The sequence below is a fragment of the Mucor mucedo genome (genome assembly GCF_025094135.1).
Source record: "Mucor mucedo strain NRRL 3635 chromosome Unknown EV154scaffold_195, whole genome shotgun sequence".
Taxonomy (NCBI): Eukaryota; Fungi; Mucoromycota; class Mucoromycetes; order Mucorales; family Mucoraceae; genus Mucor; species Mucor mucedo.
This window is the reverse complement of record NW_026252479.1, coordinates 18,230-35,708: the sequence shown is the minus strand read 5'-3', so window position 1 is coordinate 35,708 and position 17,479 is coordinate 18,230. Positions and strand designations below refer to the sequence as shown.

Here is a 17,479-nt window from a genome sequence, read left to right as displayed (position 1 = left end):
ACCAAATACCGAAGGGGCACAGAAGAGGGTACCAGTGTCGGGGACCAAGTATTAACTGCATCACCAACAGTTACAACACATTGAAGAGGCAGATCCAGAAACCATCGAGCAGACCATGTGTTGAACAAGGACAGTGGAGGAAGCTTCTGTAGAATTTTGCCTAGTTGAGCCAAAGGGACTATCCGTTTCAGTGAATTTTGAAATTTAGTCGGATATAAGAACCAGGGTAAAATTGAGGCATGACCGGTATATAACTGGATACCACGAACCAACCAAGGAGAAACAAAATCAGTTTTTTTCGGGCCAGAGATCAACCGTTGAATGTAGATGTGTTGCAAAGCTAGTTGTTGTAGATGCACATCGACCAAGCTAACACCACCGAATTTTCGCGGGACAGACATAGTAGACATGGATGGCCGCAGCCAAAAAGGAAGTAAATAGCCACGAACCAGAGCTTGGACAGAATCCAGCCACTTAGTTGGAACAGACACCACACGTAAAATGTGCCAGAGCCGACTTAAAAGCAGAGAATTGGCAACAAGACCTGATCCACGCAGAGAAAGATTGCGCTGACGTAAGATATTGGCGTGCCGCAGTATTTTAAGACGAGCTTCATCCAAAAACGAATCGAGCTGCGTGGAGGTATGGTACAGGGGGTAACCAAGATATCGCACCGCACCAACAGAACTAGAATCATGCCATTCGAGCCCTTCAGATTGAGCAATGTCGACCCATTCAGCATGACCAACACCGGAGAGAGACACCAACACCGTTTTGCTAAGATTGACTTTGGCATTAGAAGCTAGACCGTAGCAATCCAATAAAGATTTCAAAACCGGCCATTCACCTGGACCAGTTAAAAACACCTCCAAGTCATCAGCATAACTTAGTAATTTGACAGGACGAGGAGGGTTCACCACCGACTGACTGATAAAATCGCGATCAGATGAGCTAGGAGTATCAATCCACACCGGTAGAACCAGAGGACACACCGCCGAAGACACCGCACCACCACCAAGAGAGACACCAGAGAGACCAGAGCACGCTAGAATGGACCGAAGAAGAGGTTCAAAGGCCAAATTAAAGAGCAGAGGAGAGAGAGGATCACCTTGCCGTAGACCTCGAGACTGAGGTATGGGCATTCCTAACCAACCATTGATAGAGATGGATATCTCAGTACCGAAGAACAGAGTACTTAGACAATCCACCAGCGTCAAGGGAAAACCAAATCGAAGAAGCACCTTGCGGAGATAATCCGGATGGACCCTATCATACGCCTTTTCTTGATCCAGCAGAACTGCCACATGAGGAACATCAGGAGCCACATCACGAGCATTAGCCATAAACATTTGATTTAACCAACCATTGTCCGAGATCAATCGATGAGGCATAAAACCAGTTTGGTAAGGATTGATCAGCTGAGGAAGAACAGTATTAAGCCTATTAGCCAGAAGTTTTGTGAACAACTTTGCATCGCTATTAATGAGAGAGAGCGGGCGCCAGTTCTTGAGTAACATTGGATCACCTTTCTTGAAAAGTAAGACCATCCTAGTTTGTTGCCAAGAAGAAGGAAACACACCGATAAGAGCATCATTTAAAATACCTAGCAGCATCGTACGGAAATCAGCCGAAGACTTGAATAGGTATTTGTACACCTCAAAAGGAAGACCATCCAAACCAGGGCTTTTACCAAGGGGAGTATGACCAACCAAATCTTGCAGAGTATCCATCAGAATAGGATCTGTCAGCGAGTCTGAATCTTCTAGAGACAACACCACATCATCAGGAATACTTGCCAAGAGAGAGTCAACAGCTGCATCATCAATTAAATCAGGTGTGTATAGCTCATGGTAAAAACCTCTTGCTTCCCGAATAATATCATCTGAATTCACCAAGACAGAACCAGTAGCGGAGCACTTTAAGGATTGTATAGTCTGTTTAGACTGACGCTCCTTTATAACTCGGTAGAAATAATTGTTGTTACGTTCACCCAGTTCATGCCAGCGAGTAGCAGAGCGAAGCATACATTCACGCGTTTCTTTCTGAATCTGATTGTCAATCAGTTGATCTAGCTCTTTCAGTTTCGAGGAATCAACCAAGATACTTCCAGAACCAGACTGAGTTAACACAGCATCACTAGTGATAATGCCCGACGCAGTTGATAGCAGAATTGTACGTTCCTGTTGTAACGAAGCAACTTTGTTCTTGAACCGAGCCTTAGCACCTCTAGTGTACTTCCGTGCGCAGCACTTCAGTAACACTTTGAAAGATTCCCATATGTCTTGAACAGGCACAGGTTCACCCCCACCACCGTCACCAGGATTATCAACACAAACAATGGAATCAAAGAAGAGCGCCACGGTCTTATCCAGCAGAACCAGGAACTCAGCATCATCCAATAAAGTAGGGTTGAAACGCCAACAACCAGGACCAATATCAACACGGGCAGGAACAAGATCGATTGATAGTAAACAATGATCTGTATACGCCGAAGGGACTTTTCGAATCATACCATTAACCAGTCGAGTAGCCAGAGAGCGATGACCAAAGACATAATCAATAGTAGTTCTTGAGTTACCCTGCGTGTGAGTAGGAAGACCAGAAGGAAAGCAATTGTCGAAATGACTACGCACCCAATCAAACCAGAAAGACACAGTGGAATGACCAGTAACCTTGACATTATGAAGATTCATGTTGAGATCACCCATAAGTAGCCAAGGCGCAGTAGACATGTCAGAGAAAAAAGGAAGAGAAAGAAAATTGTTCAAAAACAGAGGACGGTCCGAAGACTGTGCCGGTACGTAAACAGAGGCAACGCGACACAAGACATTTTGCTGAAGATCCATAACTGAACCAACAACACAACGCTCGTCCAATGAAATAGCAGTGTCATCCAGATAGAGACCAGAATTGAGACATACAATAGCACAATATTTGGAGACAACCACCGAACAACGAGGAAAAAGAAAGGAGCAGAATTGAAGCATTTGATCATCAGTAAGATGGGCTTGATGAAAAGAAGAAACTTCTTGAATGCAAAGAACATCCAGAGACAAAGAACGATTGCGCAGAAAAGAAATAAATTCCTTTTGAATTTGAGGGCTCGTCGACTTGAAAATGCTGCGCGCATTAAGTGAGCCCAAGCGAAGAGGTTTACCTAACATTGCGCCTTATCGGCAGTCTGTTGGAGTTTCTTTTTCATATGAATACTTGTATATGGCGGAGGCACACCCATTTTCTTCGAAGAACTAGATACTTTTTTCACACTACCGCCGGCAGGCTGAGCAGTCTTTCCTTTCTTTGAGCCAAGAATTCGACCACCACCACCAACAAAGTTCCTTCCAGTTAGACTAGCACCAGCAATAGAACCTGCACCAGCATTAGCACCAGCACCAGACATATCACCACCAGCACCAGACATATCACCACCAACACCAGACATATCACCACCAGCACCAGACAAATCAGCACCAGCACCACACATATCACCACCAGCACCACACATATCACCACCAGTTCCAGAAGTAACAGCACCAAGACTAATACCACCGACCTGAGACACATTACCACCATCAGAGCTCACACCGGAAGCAGCACCAGACCCAGAGGCACCAACCGAGACATCACTAGACACACCAACTGCCAAGTCTTCATCTTCACTCATGTCATCGCACATGCTAGACCCAATTGTCTGAGCTGACTCGCTAAGCTCAAGCTCCACAGGAGAGACAGACTCCATGTCCACATCAAAAATTGTAGAACCCGAAGCCCATTTCGAAGATTTGGTGCCTTTATCAAATGTGGCAGCTTTTTCACCAGCTACAGAACCATGAGGATCAGCCGTAGATATACTAATACCATCATCTTTTGTGCGATTGCAGGCGCGCAGATACTCGTGCAAATCAACGGCGTCGCTGTTCATCTTTTTGGCCTTACAAAATTTGGCGGTATGACCATGACCATTACAACTAAAACACACCCGTTTGGCCAGTTCAGGACAGTCCTTTCGAAGATGACCAGCCATTTTACACCAATGGCAGACAGGAAGAGCACCTTTGAAAGAAGCAGCAGCAAAACAATCCCATTGTTCCAGGTACAAGCTATTCGACAGAGGTTGGGCTTTTAATGTTTCACCAAGATCATTCTGATAACCTTCAGAAACATCCAACAAAACAGACACCTCACCCTCAAAAAAACCGTGATACGTGAACTTCTTGATCTGATACACCTTACCATAGTACTTTAGAGACCGTTTCAAATCGGCAGCAAAATTCTCTTCATCAGGTATTCTTAGCATGCTCAACTTGATATGCACCAAATTACTATTTGACATACCATCATGTGAAGGGAAAGCTTTGAAACAAAGTTCACCAACCATTACACCTGTTGAGACAGCCTTAGTTGTACTTTCGGGACGCGAAAACTTCACTTCCACCAGAAGATCACCAGTTGACTTACCACCATACATACTAAGTGGCCGAACACCCGTGATCTTACCACAACTGGCCTCAATGGCAGTATAAGCTTCTGCCCGAACTTTAAAAAGACGAGCCGGAAAAGAAAAAAGAACCGAACCAGGAGTCAAAGCCTGACGCACAATAGCAGCAGCTTTACGAGCCAAGATTTGAATTTCCAGGTCAGCATGTTGGTAAATTACCGTACCAGAAAGCTTAGATTCCAAGTCTTGCACCTTAGAACGATACATTGGACGAACAATTTTATTGGACGCTCCACGAGCAACAACAGTTGTCCAGGACAACCGATCATTTGATTCCATGTCATTCATTTTCAAAATTGGAATCAGGAATTGAAAATTGAGAATTGAAAAAAGTTTTTTGTTCGAAGATTTCTATAAATGTCGAGATTGTAGTCGAGATCGAAGAGATGGACGAAAGCGTAATAATTGAAAAAGATAGAGCTTGCAAAGACGCGTCGAATGCAAAAAGAAAATTGAATGGATGGATAGAATTCACCGAGATATCGCCGAAACAAGTTTTTGGATGCAAATACCTTTTGTAAAAATTCTTTAAGCGAAAGAAACCCAGCACGGGATACGATTGTTGCCCAGGAATTGTGAAGATTTTCTGCCATTGTTTAATAATCCAGAAAGAAAATTAAAATTGGAGATTGAGAATTGAGAATGTTGAAATCTTTGCCGGATTGGTTAAATGTCGCGATAAACGCTGAGATCGAAGAGATGGAGGGGAGCGTAATAAATAAAAAAGATAGAACCGATAGAGAGGAATCGAATGCAATAAAAATTTCTGATGGATGTATAGAATTCACCGAGATATCGTTGAAACAAGAGTATGGATGCAAATACCTTTTGTAAAAATTCTTTAATTGAACTGAATGCTTACTTATTTAATATAACTCTTTATCGTTCGAACAAGTGTACTGAATATAGAAACAACCTTTCTGCGACCGAAACATCCAAATATAAAGTACATATTTAACGCAAGTTACAACAACTGCTAAAGGTTTAAACGAAAATCGAATCATGACTTGATCTTGTAGATGTCGTACATTATAATTATTATTCTCAATAAATATCAGCCATTAAACAATAAAAACGCAAAACAACAAGTTTACATAATCTTCTTGAGAAATTCACATCATCTGGACCTGAAGTTCTTATGAAATTCTCCTGAAATTCTAACGAAATTCGAACGAAATTCTAACGAAATTTTATTGAAATTACAATGTAATTCTATCGAAATTCCCAATGAAATTCCCATAAACATCACGTGATACATCACGTGATATTCACATGATCTCACGTGATATTCACGTGAAAAAAAAATTAAGGGCTATACCGGGATATGTGACGCAGATGGCGCATATGACCTAAATGGCACAAGCTACAACATGTACTGGTTTTACCTAAAATTAACGTTATAATTGTTATTGTGGCATATGCACAATTTTTAAATCGTACATTTTTCGCGGACCGGTGTTTAAATGGTTAAAATCCCGAATCGCCGCTTAAATTGGCTTTTTGAAATTATTTTTTTTTTATTTTACTTTTTAAAATTTTTGATTTTACTGATTATTTTTTTTTTTCGAACATGTCGTCCGGTTCATACATAAAAAAAAAAATGCCGTCCGTTCAGTGCTCTCGATGGGAATTTTTTTCTTTGGCCCATATCTCCATCAATTCTAAACATCTATTCAAAATGTTTATTACAATCCGTTCGCCTTCTCCTGCTCTATCAAGGCTTTCTTTCGCTTCTGAAAAGAATTTTTCATAAAGGTATTTGCATCCAAACTCTTGTTTCAACGATATCTCGTTGAATTCTATACATCCATCAGAAATTTTTATCGCATTCGATTTCTCTTTATCGGTTCTATTTATTTTATTTATTACGCTCCCCTCCATCTCTTCGATCTCAGCGTTTATCGCGACATTTAACCAATCCGGCAAAGATTTCAACATTCTCAATTCTCAATCTCCAATTTTAATTTTCTTTCTGGATTATTAAACAATTCCAGAAAATCTTCACAATTCCTGGGCAACAATCGTGTCCCGTGGTAATTCCAAGAAAGTTGTTCGTCCTTTATCTGTCCCTAAAAATGTGGACTCTCAATTCAAGTTACAAAGTAAGGTCATCTACCAAAGTGAAGACCTTGAAGGCCTCATCAGAATGCAGAAGGCTACCGAAATAGTGAAACAGGCCCTGACACCTGACTCCGCTCTTTTCTCCATTCCTGCTTCGTTAATCCAACATCGTACCGAAGCATATAAGCCTATTGAAACGCAATGTGGTCCTGTTCATGGTTTCCGCCCAATCAGTAATTATGGTTCCAGCTTAGATGGTGATCATTTGATTGAAGCCAAATTTGTTGATGACTCAAGTTTTGACAAGGCAATTTCTTCTGGTGTTACAATCAAGAACACCGTTATCAAAGGAACCCATTCAAATGATAGCGAAGTGAAGAAGCTTGCCCACGTGAAGATATCACTTTTATATATTCCTGATAAGAAGGGTTTTCTTGAAAAGTTAATGAGGTCTCTTCTTGTTTACGGAGAAGTCTTGCAAGTCAAGGAGTACACTTGTGGTGGAAATTTCGAAGGCGAATTATCACTGATACTCGATACGACTACCGGTTATTCTGATGATGATAATGGAGAGTATGCCAATGAGCCGCTGTCGAATAATTTATATTTGTTCGAATGGGATTGTTTTGCTTCGGCATCCTTCAAAGGTGCCCCTATCGTTTGTCATTGGTGTCACCACGCCGGTCACATACGCTCCAAATGTCCGGAATTGGCAAAAACCAAGTGCTTCGCTTGTCAAGGTTATGGTCATACCGCGAAATTTTGTAAAAAGAAAACGTTTCAGCCAGTGCAAGTCCATACCCCTAAGGAGGAATCTAATATCGAGCTGCCTACGATTGTTGAACAGGTTATCTCCGATTCTGATACAGACCTGTCAGATGCGTACCAGCCTTCGAAGATTGCTGAAAGTGGTTCTTCAACGTCTAAGTACGCCACAACAGTAGAAACGGTGTCCATGGAAATTGAAGAAGACGAGGGTACATTACCGGTGACAGTTCCGACTTCCCATTTGGCTGGTAAAATGTTTGATGGTGGAAAAAAAATGCTAGGACAAAAGCGTTCCATTTTGGGTAAACAGAAGGCTATCAAGCAAAACTCCAAAGGTCCTGCTCCTAAGTTAGTTGTCCAGACGCAACATGCTCTTAAAGGTCACAAAATGTTTACGAAGACAAAGGTTGCTAAACCGAAATAGTTTAGCTTTCCCTTTTTTACTTCTATATCTAACTTGCTAAATAAACTCACTGTTAATACAAAAAAAAAAAAATATTTGCACATTTAAAATCGACATTCTTAATTTTTCCACTGGATCATTTAACAATGTCAACTCAAGATCATGTTTCCTGGTCAACTGTGGCTTCTCGCGGTGCCTCCAAGAAAGTCCTGCGTCCACTTCCTGTCTCTGCGGAGACTGATTTTCAATTCAAGTTGAAAAGTAACACCCTTTTCCATCATTCTGAACTTGATTACCAGATTATGGTACGCCAAGCTGCTTCTATTGTCAAGCAAGCACTGACGCCTGGTTCTGTTTTGTTTTCGTTCCCCGCTTCACTTTTGAAGCATCGGACAGAAGCTTATGAACTCATTGAAGATAAATGTGGTGCTGTCCAGGGATTTCGTCCTATTAGCAATTATGGTACTCGCTCTGCTGGTGAATTCATGGTTGAAGTTAAGTTTGTAATGCCAACAAGCACTACAAAGGCAATCACTCACGGTGTTAGTTACAAGAACTTGTTGTTTAAAGGCTCTCCTTCTGTTCCTAGTGGCAACAATACACTTGTGCATGTCAAGATGACTCTTTTGCGAATTCCGGACAAGGATACGTTTCTGGCGGATCTCAAAAGATCTCTGCGTTATTACGGTAAAGTGTACCAGGTGAAAGAGTACACTTGCGGTGGGTACTTTGAAGGTGAGCTGTCGGTTATCCTTGATACTTCGGCTGGCTATATTGATGCTTCTGGTGACAAGGTCAAGAATGAGCCACTTACAAATAATTTGTACTTGGAGGAATGGGACTGTTTTGCTTCGGCAACATTTAAAGGTGCACCGACGGTTTGTCACTGGTTTCGTTTGGCTGGACACGCACGGTCCAAATGCCCGGATTTGGCTAAAACCAAATGTTTCTCGTGTCATGGTAGTGGACATACCGCCAAGTTTTGTAAGAAGAAAAATCTTGGTGTTACAGAACTGCCTGTTTAGGATGAGATCTCAACTGATCTTCCCTCCCCCACCGTTGAGAGCCTCCATGCTCAAGTGCTGTCTGACTCGGACACAGATATTTCTGACGTGTCTACGTCCCCCAAGTTTGAACCGAGTGGCTCTGCAGCTTCTAAGTTTGCAACCACTGTTGCTAGTGTATCCATGGAGGTTGACAATCACGTGAATACTACCACTCCTGCTTCTTCGACGGCTGGTCCGATGGTCGAAGTTACTAGTGGCGCTATAAAAGTTGCTGGTGCCAAGCGCTCGGTTTTAGGTAAGCATTCTGTCCCGAAATCAGGCGTTAAAGGTCCGCTTCCCAAATTGGTGGTTCGCACACCATCCAATTTAAAAGGTCATAATTTGTTCACGAAGAGAAAGGTTGTTAAAAAATAATTTTTTTAATTTTCCCTTTCGATTTCTATAATTTTTTCATTGGTAAATAAACTCACTGTTAATACAAAAAAAAAGGGACACCGTTTTGTGTTCCGGGCGGACTTTTTTGTTTTTTTTTCACTGTAAAATATTTTCAGGGACACCGTTTTTTTTTACGGACACCGTTTTTTTTTTACGGACAACGTTTTTTAAAGGCGCCGTTTTTCGAGGACACGGACATCGTCTATTTATGAGTAAAGAGATAAATAATAGGTCCTCTCAAGTTGAATTTTTTTTTTTTTTTTTTTTGTCCAAATATAGGAGCGAACCAAAATTCATTTTTTGTGATATATTTGGATTTTTTATAAATTTTATTAAAAATAAAAGATGTCACATTTTTTAATAATTAAAAAATACTAAAAAGACCCCAGAGTGCATAAATGTACATGAAGTTCTCTTTTATTTACAATTACAATAAAATATCATTATAACATGGACATCGACAACTATAACAGTTTTGATAATTTGCAAGAGCAACTTTGGATGGTTTTATTTCAAGATATACATGTGAACGAAGACCTGGATTTGGATTTGATTGATGAGGAAACGAACGAAATCGAAGACGACTTAGATATGGAAGATGATATCTGGATTGAAGACATGATTATCCACGAAAATGAAGTTATCGATGATATATTATTTTGTGAGGAAAATAGTACCACAGGTGCGCCATTAATCTATGACTTGTGCTGTCTTTGGGCAAGAACATCTAACTTGATGATGTCAACGTTGATCAACTACGACATATTTTATTATATTTACAACTGTAGCCCCATCTTTATGAGCGGGGAACGGTCCCCTCGAGTTGTAAGATCTGCCCGGATGGACACTTTCGAGCAATATTGGACTGTAAAACATCCCAATTTAAACGATGATCCTAAAAGTCGTAAAAGTTATAGAGCGCATTACCGAATCAACAAAAAAACTTTTCAATGGTTGGTCGCTCGTTTAAGCAACTCCTCTCATTATGCCGGATCAATTGTACAAGGAGGATATAGTGTAGAAATTCAGGTTGCTTGTGTTTTGTGGAGATTTGCGAATACACATTTTGGATACCGCATTGCAGAGGTTACTTTGGGTGTTTCAGCAGGATCATATAGAAATTTCACAGAAAGGTTTATTAATGCCATGGTAGATATGAGCAACGAAGTAATTTCTTGGCCCATCGGTAATTCTGCAAGAGCTCTGGAAAATTCTGAAGAGTTTTATGAACTGGGTGGACCCAATAACATGAGATTAAAAGGAATTCTTGGATGTATTGACGGTAAGCTTGTCACCATCCAGAAGCCATCAGTAAATGGAAATGCCCATGTGGATCGTAAGAACAACGCATCGATGAATTTAACTGCTGTGTGTGATGCAAGGTGCAGATTTATGTATGCAAAAACAGGGCATTCCGGTAAGTGTATGTCTTGAATAGACGTTCAGTGTCTTTGTTTTTGCCTACAGCTTTAACCAATACATATAAAGGACGAAACCATGATGCCAGGGTTTTTACAAGCAGTGTTCTATACCATAAAATGCTGACAGACGGTGCTCGATGGTGTCCTGAAAATACTTTCATTTTGGGAGGTGTGTATACGTTAGTCATATATAATACGTTTTCACTGATAAATGTCTCAATTGTAAAACCACCTTGTAGATTCAGCTTACCCTCTTCTCCCAAACTTGGTCACACCCTTTTCAACCAACGACAATTCTTTACAAGAATACAAGGATTTTAATGCTGTTCTTTCTAGCTCAAGAATTAAAATTGAGCATGCATTTGGGGCCTTGACATCTAGATGGAGATTTTTATGGAAACATCTTTACATGCTTGACATCAAGCGAATAGCAAAAACAATTCTGGCTTGTTGTGTTTTGCACAATGTGTGTATTGACCAGTGTGACATCGAAGAATCTTTTGAAGCTGGTAATTTGGAATATGCTGGGTTTATCAGTGCAACGACAATACGTAGAAGAGACGATGTTGAAATATCTCTTCAAAATCCTACACCTCTCCCCAATAATGTAGTACCCGCTCATCCATCAGCTCCTACATTACAACCTACGAGGATGACCACTGCTGCTTTACGTGATCTTAAAAGACTAGCTATATCTCACCGTAACACTCTTTTGGAATCGTTAAGGCAAGTCGAACAAGCCAATGTTTTGACGACATCCGATCAAGAAGAAGACGAAGCTGATTTTTCACATTCAGATGAAGATGCATAAATTTGTTTTATTTATGCACGTTGTTTTTTATTTATGCACGGTTTTTTTTTTTCTTATTTATTATCATATTAAAACTTACAATTCATCGTATTATTTTGTGGCAAGTTTTAGTTAGAAAGCAAGATAACATTTGTCAACTGTAGATGCTCAGTCAAGAAAAATATTTTACGAGAATGGTTTTATTATGAAAAGAAAAAAAAAATCTAATTGTTTTCGTTGTTAGAACGAATATTTGTTAACATGTGATACTTTTCAAAAGTTTCTTCCAAATGCTTTCTTCTTTTTTCAGCCGACTCTTCATACAAGGCATGTCTCTCGCGCATCAATTCTCGTCTTCTTTCAGCCATTTCATTCATGGTAGCTCTTCTACTCTCTTCCAGTCTCGTCAAAAAAGCATCACGATCGATTTGTCTTTGTTCACGCTCTTGGACTCCCAATGTCATTATTGTTTGCATAAATTCACGATTGGAAGTCTGAGCATTATTGGCAATTTGTTGAATTCTTTCAATTGGATCAAAGGTAGAATTATTGGCAACATTATTGGTGGTCAAAGAAGGGGCGTTGTTGCTTGAGTCAGAATGAATGGAAGTGGCGCGAGGGTTAGACATATTTGATGAGGAACGATTGGAGGAGGGACGGTTGGAGGAGGGACGATGGAGTGAGGAACGATTGGATGTGGAAGGGTTAGATGCTGACGGGTTTGGCGTGATAGGATTGGAATTAGCAGAAGTACGAATATTGGCATCAGGTGTAATTGGAGATGATGAAAGGGGACGAATATTGCTTGACTCTGCATCTGAGTCGGATGAATTGCTATGCTCGTTGGTTACATCTTCGACGAAGAAAGAGCTTTCTCTTGCTAACCGGGGAAGAGGAGTGTTAAGAGATGCGCTTGGGTAGCGTTCTCGTCTGGCTTTGTTGATCACCTCTCTTTTAACTTCTGTGTCATCCATATACAAAATTCTACCTAAACCCAGAAGATTTTGTACACCATTGTTTCTATTATGGCGACCAGTTTCAACTGCAGATTGATTTGATTCCACTACTCGTTGAAGATCTTCATCTTGATCAATATCATATATGTGAATACCAGTCTCCTCCATGTTAACAGTTTCGAACAAGATCTGAGGATTGATACTGGGATCATCTCTTGTAATGGCACCCACAGCAGCATAGTACTCTTCATCTTCAGGTGATTCACCCCCATTTCCAGTAACACGAGTCTCGTCACGTCGTGTTGTATATCTTCTTCTCATTCCAACCCATTGTGTTTGCATCTGCTCTGATGTAACTTTCTCTGCAAAAAGTTTTTCGGCATCGGTGGGGTTACTCTCCAATAGTTTCTTTTTCATCAAAATTGTAGAATACTTCCAAATAAGTTTCTTCATGTTCGTATCACTTCTTTCAACTAGAACAAGGTGCGTCTCCGTGGTAATTTCCAGCAAGATATCCTTGGCCTTCTTCGGCCATACCAAATAACTGCGACTTGTAGTTGCACCTTCACTGGGCTCTTCGACAATTGCATTGTCTGACGTAATGACAGGTGGCTGGGAAATGGGAACATTTGTAGATACTTGATTAACGGGATCACTAGCTCGTTGTTCAATTATATTAGTGTTAGCTGGTACCTGACTTTCAATAGCTGTTTGTCCATCGAAGTTGACAGAGACCCAGTTGTTTGCTCCTGTGGCTGTACTAGGTCCTCTAGATCTTCCTCCTCTACCTCTATTACCTCTAGCTCTGGTACCTCTCGTACCTCTAGTGCCTCTGCTACCACCTGTACCTCTAGAGGAGGTAACGCTTCTGGACTCATTCATAGCAATATTGTCGTCGATGGTATGACTATCTCTGGTGGTGTTGCCGATGGTATTGGTGTTGTTGTTAATTTGATTATTACCGCTGTTATTGCTGTTGATTTCCATTTCGTTGGTTATATCCGTAACAGTAGTCGAAAAATTGTTCATTATAAAGTAAGTTGTATCAAAGAAGATAGAAAAATGAAAGAGGATAAAATAAATTCAAAATAAAAATTCGCTTTGCATGATTTTTATTTTATTTTGTCATTTTATCACTTCCTTTTTGAGCTTCTATTTTTCAATTTAGGATCAAATCGATCCTAATTTCATTTTTTATTTTTTGTCCCTTTTTGTAAAAGAATTAAATTTGACGAATTGGGAATTTATTTATTTTTATCAATTTGGTCATTATCATTCCTTATATATAAAAAAAATTAATTTCAAATTAAAAAAATTCAACTTGAGAGGACCTAATGTTAGTAAACATGGTAGAATGAAGAAAACAAATAATGGTTTTTAGGAATGATAGTATATATTTGAGTTATAAAATGATGGAAAAGAGAAAAAAAAAAAGTTAAGTATTTTGATTAAAATCAGAAAAATCGCCTGTGCAGATATCCCTACGAACTGTCATAGCTTTTTTGTGAACGGGGCTAATGTCGGGCCAATGCTCATAGGCAATTGGCTTGTTGTTTTTGATATTGCTTTTGCGTTCTAAAAGATAAAAATGGAAATTACTCAAGAATATGATGATCGGGTTAGTCAAATGTTAAGTGTAGAACTCCAAAAAAGGAACAAAAGTTTGTCTCGACTTGTTGTATACAATATTTCCTTCATCGTCATATTCAATACCAGTTACTTTAAAGATCCTATGTGATAAGCTTAAGAGGACCACTGGTCGTTTAAATGTGTCTGCGACGAGTTGTGGACAGCCAATAGTATCAAACCACATGAAATTATCCTCAGAATCGAGACACGGAGACTTGTTCGTATTTAATTTTGTTTCGAAATACTTGATATCCAGCTCGATAGTTGTATAAACGCTTTGGTAGGAACGGAGAGTTTTGAGCATTGATTTTTTTACATGGACCCAACCCTCTTCATGGCCGAACAATGAAAGGCTTACTGCTCTGAACCCGCAGTTGCCATCACCTTGGGGATTGACAAGGCCTAAAGCCTGGCCAGCGTCCAACGGATGTAATTGTTGTAGCAAACCAGGATTATTATCAATGGGGTCTATATGCGTGTTGTTGTATCTTTTATGACAGCAACCGGTTAATCGTAACATATTTTTTTGTTGTTGTAATAGAACAAACTTACTTCACGGAGACGTTTTTCAAGAGGCTGGTCGCCACACTTGGTTTAGTCTTTGTTTTTTTTTCTTGCTTTTTCGGTTGTTTATTCTTTGGTAGGTCAAGAATTTCATCAGCCTTCCGTTTCTTACATTCTTGTTTGATGGCATGTTCTTCGTGTTCTATTCCCAACTTTTTTCTCTTGGTGCTCTTTGGTCGGCCCTTCTGAGAAATAACAGTTGCTGGAGGAAGGGCTGACTCCACAGATGACTTACCTACAGGCTCATTGTATAATGCGTCAATTCTTTTTATAACGTCTTCCGATTCTTGTTGGCTACTGGCGGTCTTCAACAGCAAGGAAAATCTTTCAAATCTCAACATCAAACGACCGTGAGGGCTGTTTGGGTCGTCACTACAAACAGGTGGCTCCGGTTTATCTTGTTTAACCTCGGCAATGGTGGCAACTAGATGTTTGGAGCTTATTATTCACGAACTTAAATGAAAATAAAAATCTTACCACTTCCTTTGATGTAATATATTCTCCATCGTTTGGAAATTGCTTTCAGAGGGATGACATTATTGTTTTCCAAAAGCAGCTTAGCTAAAAAATGTCTACCTGGAAGATTGTAGTTTCTTCTTAAAGCGCAAAAGCAAGATTTTTCTCCAGGAATGACATGACTCTTGTGGTTTTTGTCTTCGCTATCCAATCTCATTTTCACAAGCTCCTACTTCATGTTCTCAAGCGCAAAGCTAGTAACATTCATTTTTATCAGGCTGATTTTGGCCATAATGTCAGAATCAAGTAGCATTGTTTGCTGTGACAATACTTCTTTCGTAGACTGTAAATCTCGGTACTCCTCCTACATATGATAGTTAGTTTATGATAATCAAATGATTTTGCAAATACTGAGAATAAAATGTAATTAAATTTAAAAAAAAACTTAAATTTTACTCGTTTCTGGGTCCATGGGCTGATCTTGTCAATTACAACAGATATACCTCCGGAGGAAGCATGCTAGTGACGCTTAATATTAGCGTGGGCTGCTTCAACTCTGTTGGAAGTTCGATTACCCGTGTGCATGAGTGGATTCACATGGTAGCCTGCCCAAAATCTAGCTTTTTTCATCATGCTAAAGAAAATCGTTTAGTTGATTTTTGACAGAACATTAAATATTTCCCCATAAGCATAAATGAAATTAAAATGACTACATACAATTCCAAGTACTTTCGCATAATAATAGCACCATCTTTAGTGCAAAGGTCGGGCCGAGACACAAAAGCATGACACTCTGCTTTGGCAGCTTTGAATTGTTCCAAAGTGGAACAAACAAAAGCCATCTTCTGAGCAATCTTTAATAAACTGCGAACTTCAAGTTGCATTTCAGGATCTATTTGATTGTAGTTTGAGTTAGTCTAAAAAATACATTGAATCCGGCTGGTATAATAGCTTACTGTTTGCTTTTACTTTCGATGTTAAATATTTTTTAAACTGAAAAAGAAAATTACGTTGAATATGTATCCAACAAAGGATCTGCTTACTGTTACGAGAAACAGATTTTATGGCCTTTAACAAAGCCTCTTCGATATCGGTAACGAAACACTTGGGTAACAAATTTTCATTTGTGCCAATAGGCCACACAATATCTCTAAAACATTGTAGAGCCCATTGGTATCTCTCCGCTTTTTCTTTGTCCATCCAACAGCCGGCAATAGGAACGGATGTTAGCTGTTTTGGCTTCTCTTTCGAACGCAAAGCACCGGCAACAACGAAATTTAATAAGACCATCTTATGTGAATTTGTCTTATAAGTAGAATCAATAATTATGCACTCTGCCAGTCTACGAGCTTCTTCGATGCCGTGTTCATGGATGAAAAAAATTAGATTGTATTCTATTGTCTTCATTTGTCAAATATCTAACATGATGATTTGTTGTTTCCAAGCGTCTTATAAAATCCCACATAAAGATGCTATCATCTCTGCAGAATCATTGTTGAATGTACGTGAGATCTGTAACAGTAACATTACAAACGTCTCTTGTTCTCAACATCTTTAGACAAAATAGCAATTTAACATTTTATAATCAACTGCAAGTATCGTCTTATTTTGTAAGTTGTTCTACGCTTTACGTATAATACTTCTTCATTTAAACTAAAAGAGATCACAAACAATACTAACTCCTTACAAAACCCGCTATTTATTTTGAAATCCCTTACCTCTGTGGTATTTGACAAAATATTACATAGAAAAGTAATGAGATAAAAGTATATTTTTATTAGGGGTAAAAATAGACTAAAAGAACTCTGCTGCTATGAAATAATTGATCCTTTTTATATTGCACAACTCTCCTGAGTTTTAATGATGAGTCAACCTTTCTGGTTTTGGAATAGATCTATACTTTGTTTCCCGCCTTGGGTTAAATGGATACTACTCGTTAGAATTGTTTCCAGATAACGTTGTCCCATATCAGTGGATCGGGAGCATGAGTATGCTAATAAATCTTTAGTATTACGAGACACTTATTTATCAGATCATGCAACGGTTACTGTAAAAGATGCATACTTGTTTGTCAAGTGTAATTGGCAATAGAACATAATAGTTGATCATTTATTCATTATCTTTGTAATGAATAAATTACGATCCCAAATATAAAATGTCTTATCGATATTTGTATATTTGGTTGTAGAAGCTAGGTATCCATTAATTCATACACTATTTCTTTATACTCTTTATCAGCAGTATAATTATATCAATATATAAGTAAATGAACCATTTATATTAATAGCTGTTCTATTCTCTCTCTGGGTAGCTAATCCATTGAGAGAACTATTAATATTAAGTTTCTCTTTCTTATAATTCTTGATTGATCTGAGAAGTTTCTCTTCTCGATCGGTGATATCGTAACTCAGTGGTATAGCATTCTGTATCCAACTGTCATTCGTATATCGTATTTAGGCCAATCATGCAATCTTTAATATAGAAGTATGTA

The 17,479-nt window shown here is 39.2% G+C and overlaps 3 protein-coding genes across 3 annotated transcripts; 2 read left to right on the top strand and 1 right to left on the bottom strand.

Moving 5' to 3' along the window:
- Positions 1 to 5,309: 5,309 nt before the first annotated feature.
- EV154DRAFT_556572 (uncharacterized protein) lies at positions 5,310 to 7,751 on the top strand (the record flags this gene model as incomplete). Its single annotated transcript, XM_051605361.1, has 3 exons — positions 5,310 to 5,444; positions 5,862 to 5,964; positions 6,493 to 7,751. 3 exons carry the CDS (start codon positions 5,310 to 5,312, stop codon positions 7,749 to 7,751), a joined length of 1,497 nt encoding a protein of 498 aa, XP_051451243.1.
- Positions 7,752 to 7,823: 72 nt separating this feature from the next.
- On the top strand, positions 7,824 to 9,110 carry EV154DRAFT_474071 (uncharacterized protein). Its single transcript, XM_051597952.1, has one exon. The coding sequence runs from the start codon at positions 7,877 to 7,879 to the stop codon at positions 8,753 to 8,755; it is 879 nt and encodes a 292-aa protein (XP_051451242.1). The 5' UTR covers positions 7,824 to 7,876; the 3' UTR covers positions 8,756 to 9,110.
- A 2,403-nt stretch (positions 9,111 to 11,513) lies between these two features.
- On the bottom strand, positions 11,514 to 13,368 carry EV154DRAFT_580300 (uncharacterized protein; the record flags this gene model as incomplete). The annotated part of the gene is made up of 1 exon (XM_051606609.1): positions 11,514 to 13,368. One exon carries the CDS (start codon positions 13,366 to 13,368, stop codon positions 11,608 to 11,610), a length of 1,761 nt encoding a protein of 586 aa, XP_051451241.1. The 3' UTR covers positions 11,514 to 11,607.
- Between the last annotated feature and the right edge of the window lie 4,111 nt (positions 13,369 to 17,479).

Coding starts and splice junctions, on each gene's coding strand:
- EV154DRAFT_474071 (XM_051597952.1), top strand. CDS start 7,877: ATGTCAACTCAAGATCATGTTTCCTGGTCAACTGTGGCTTCTCGCGGT.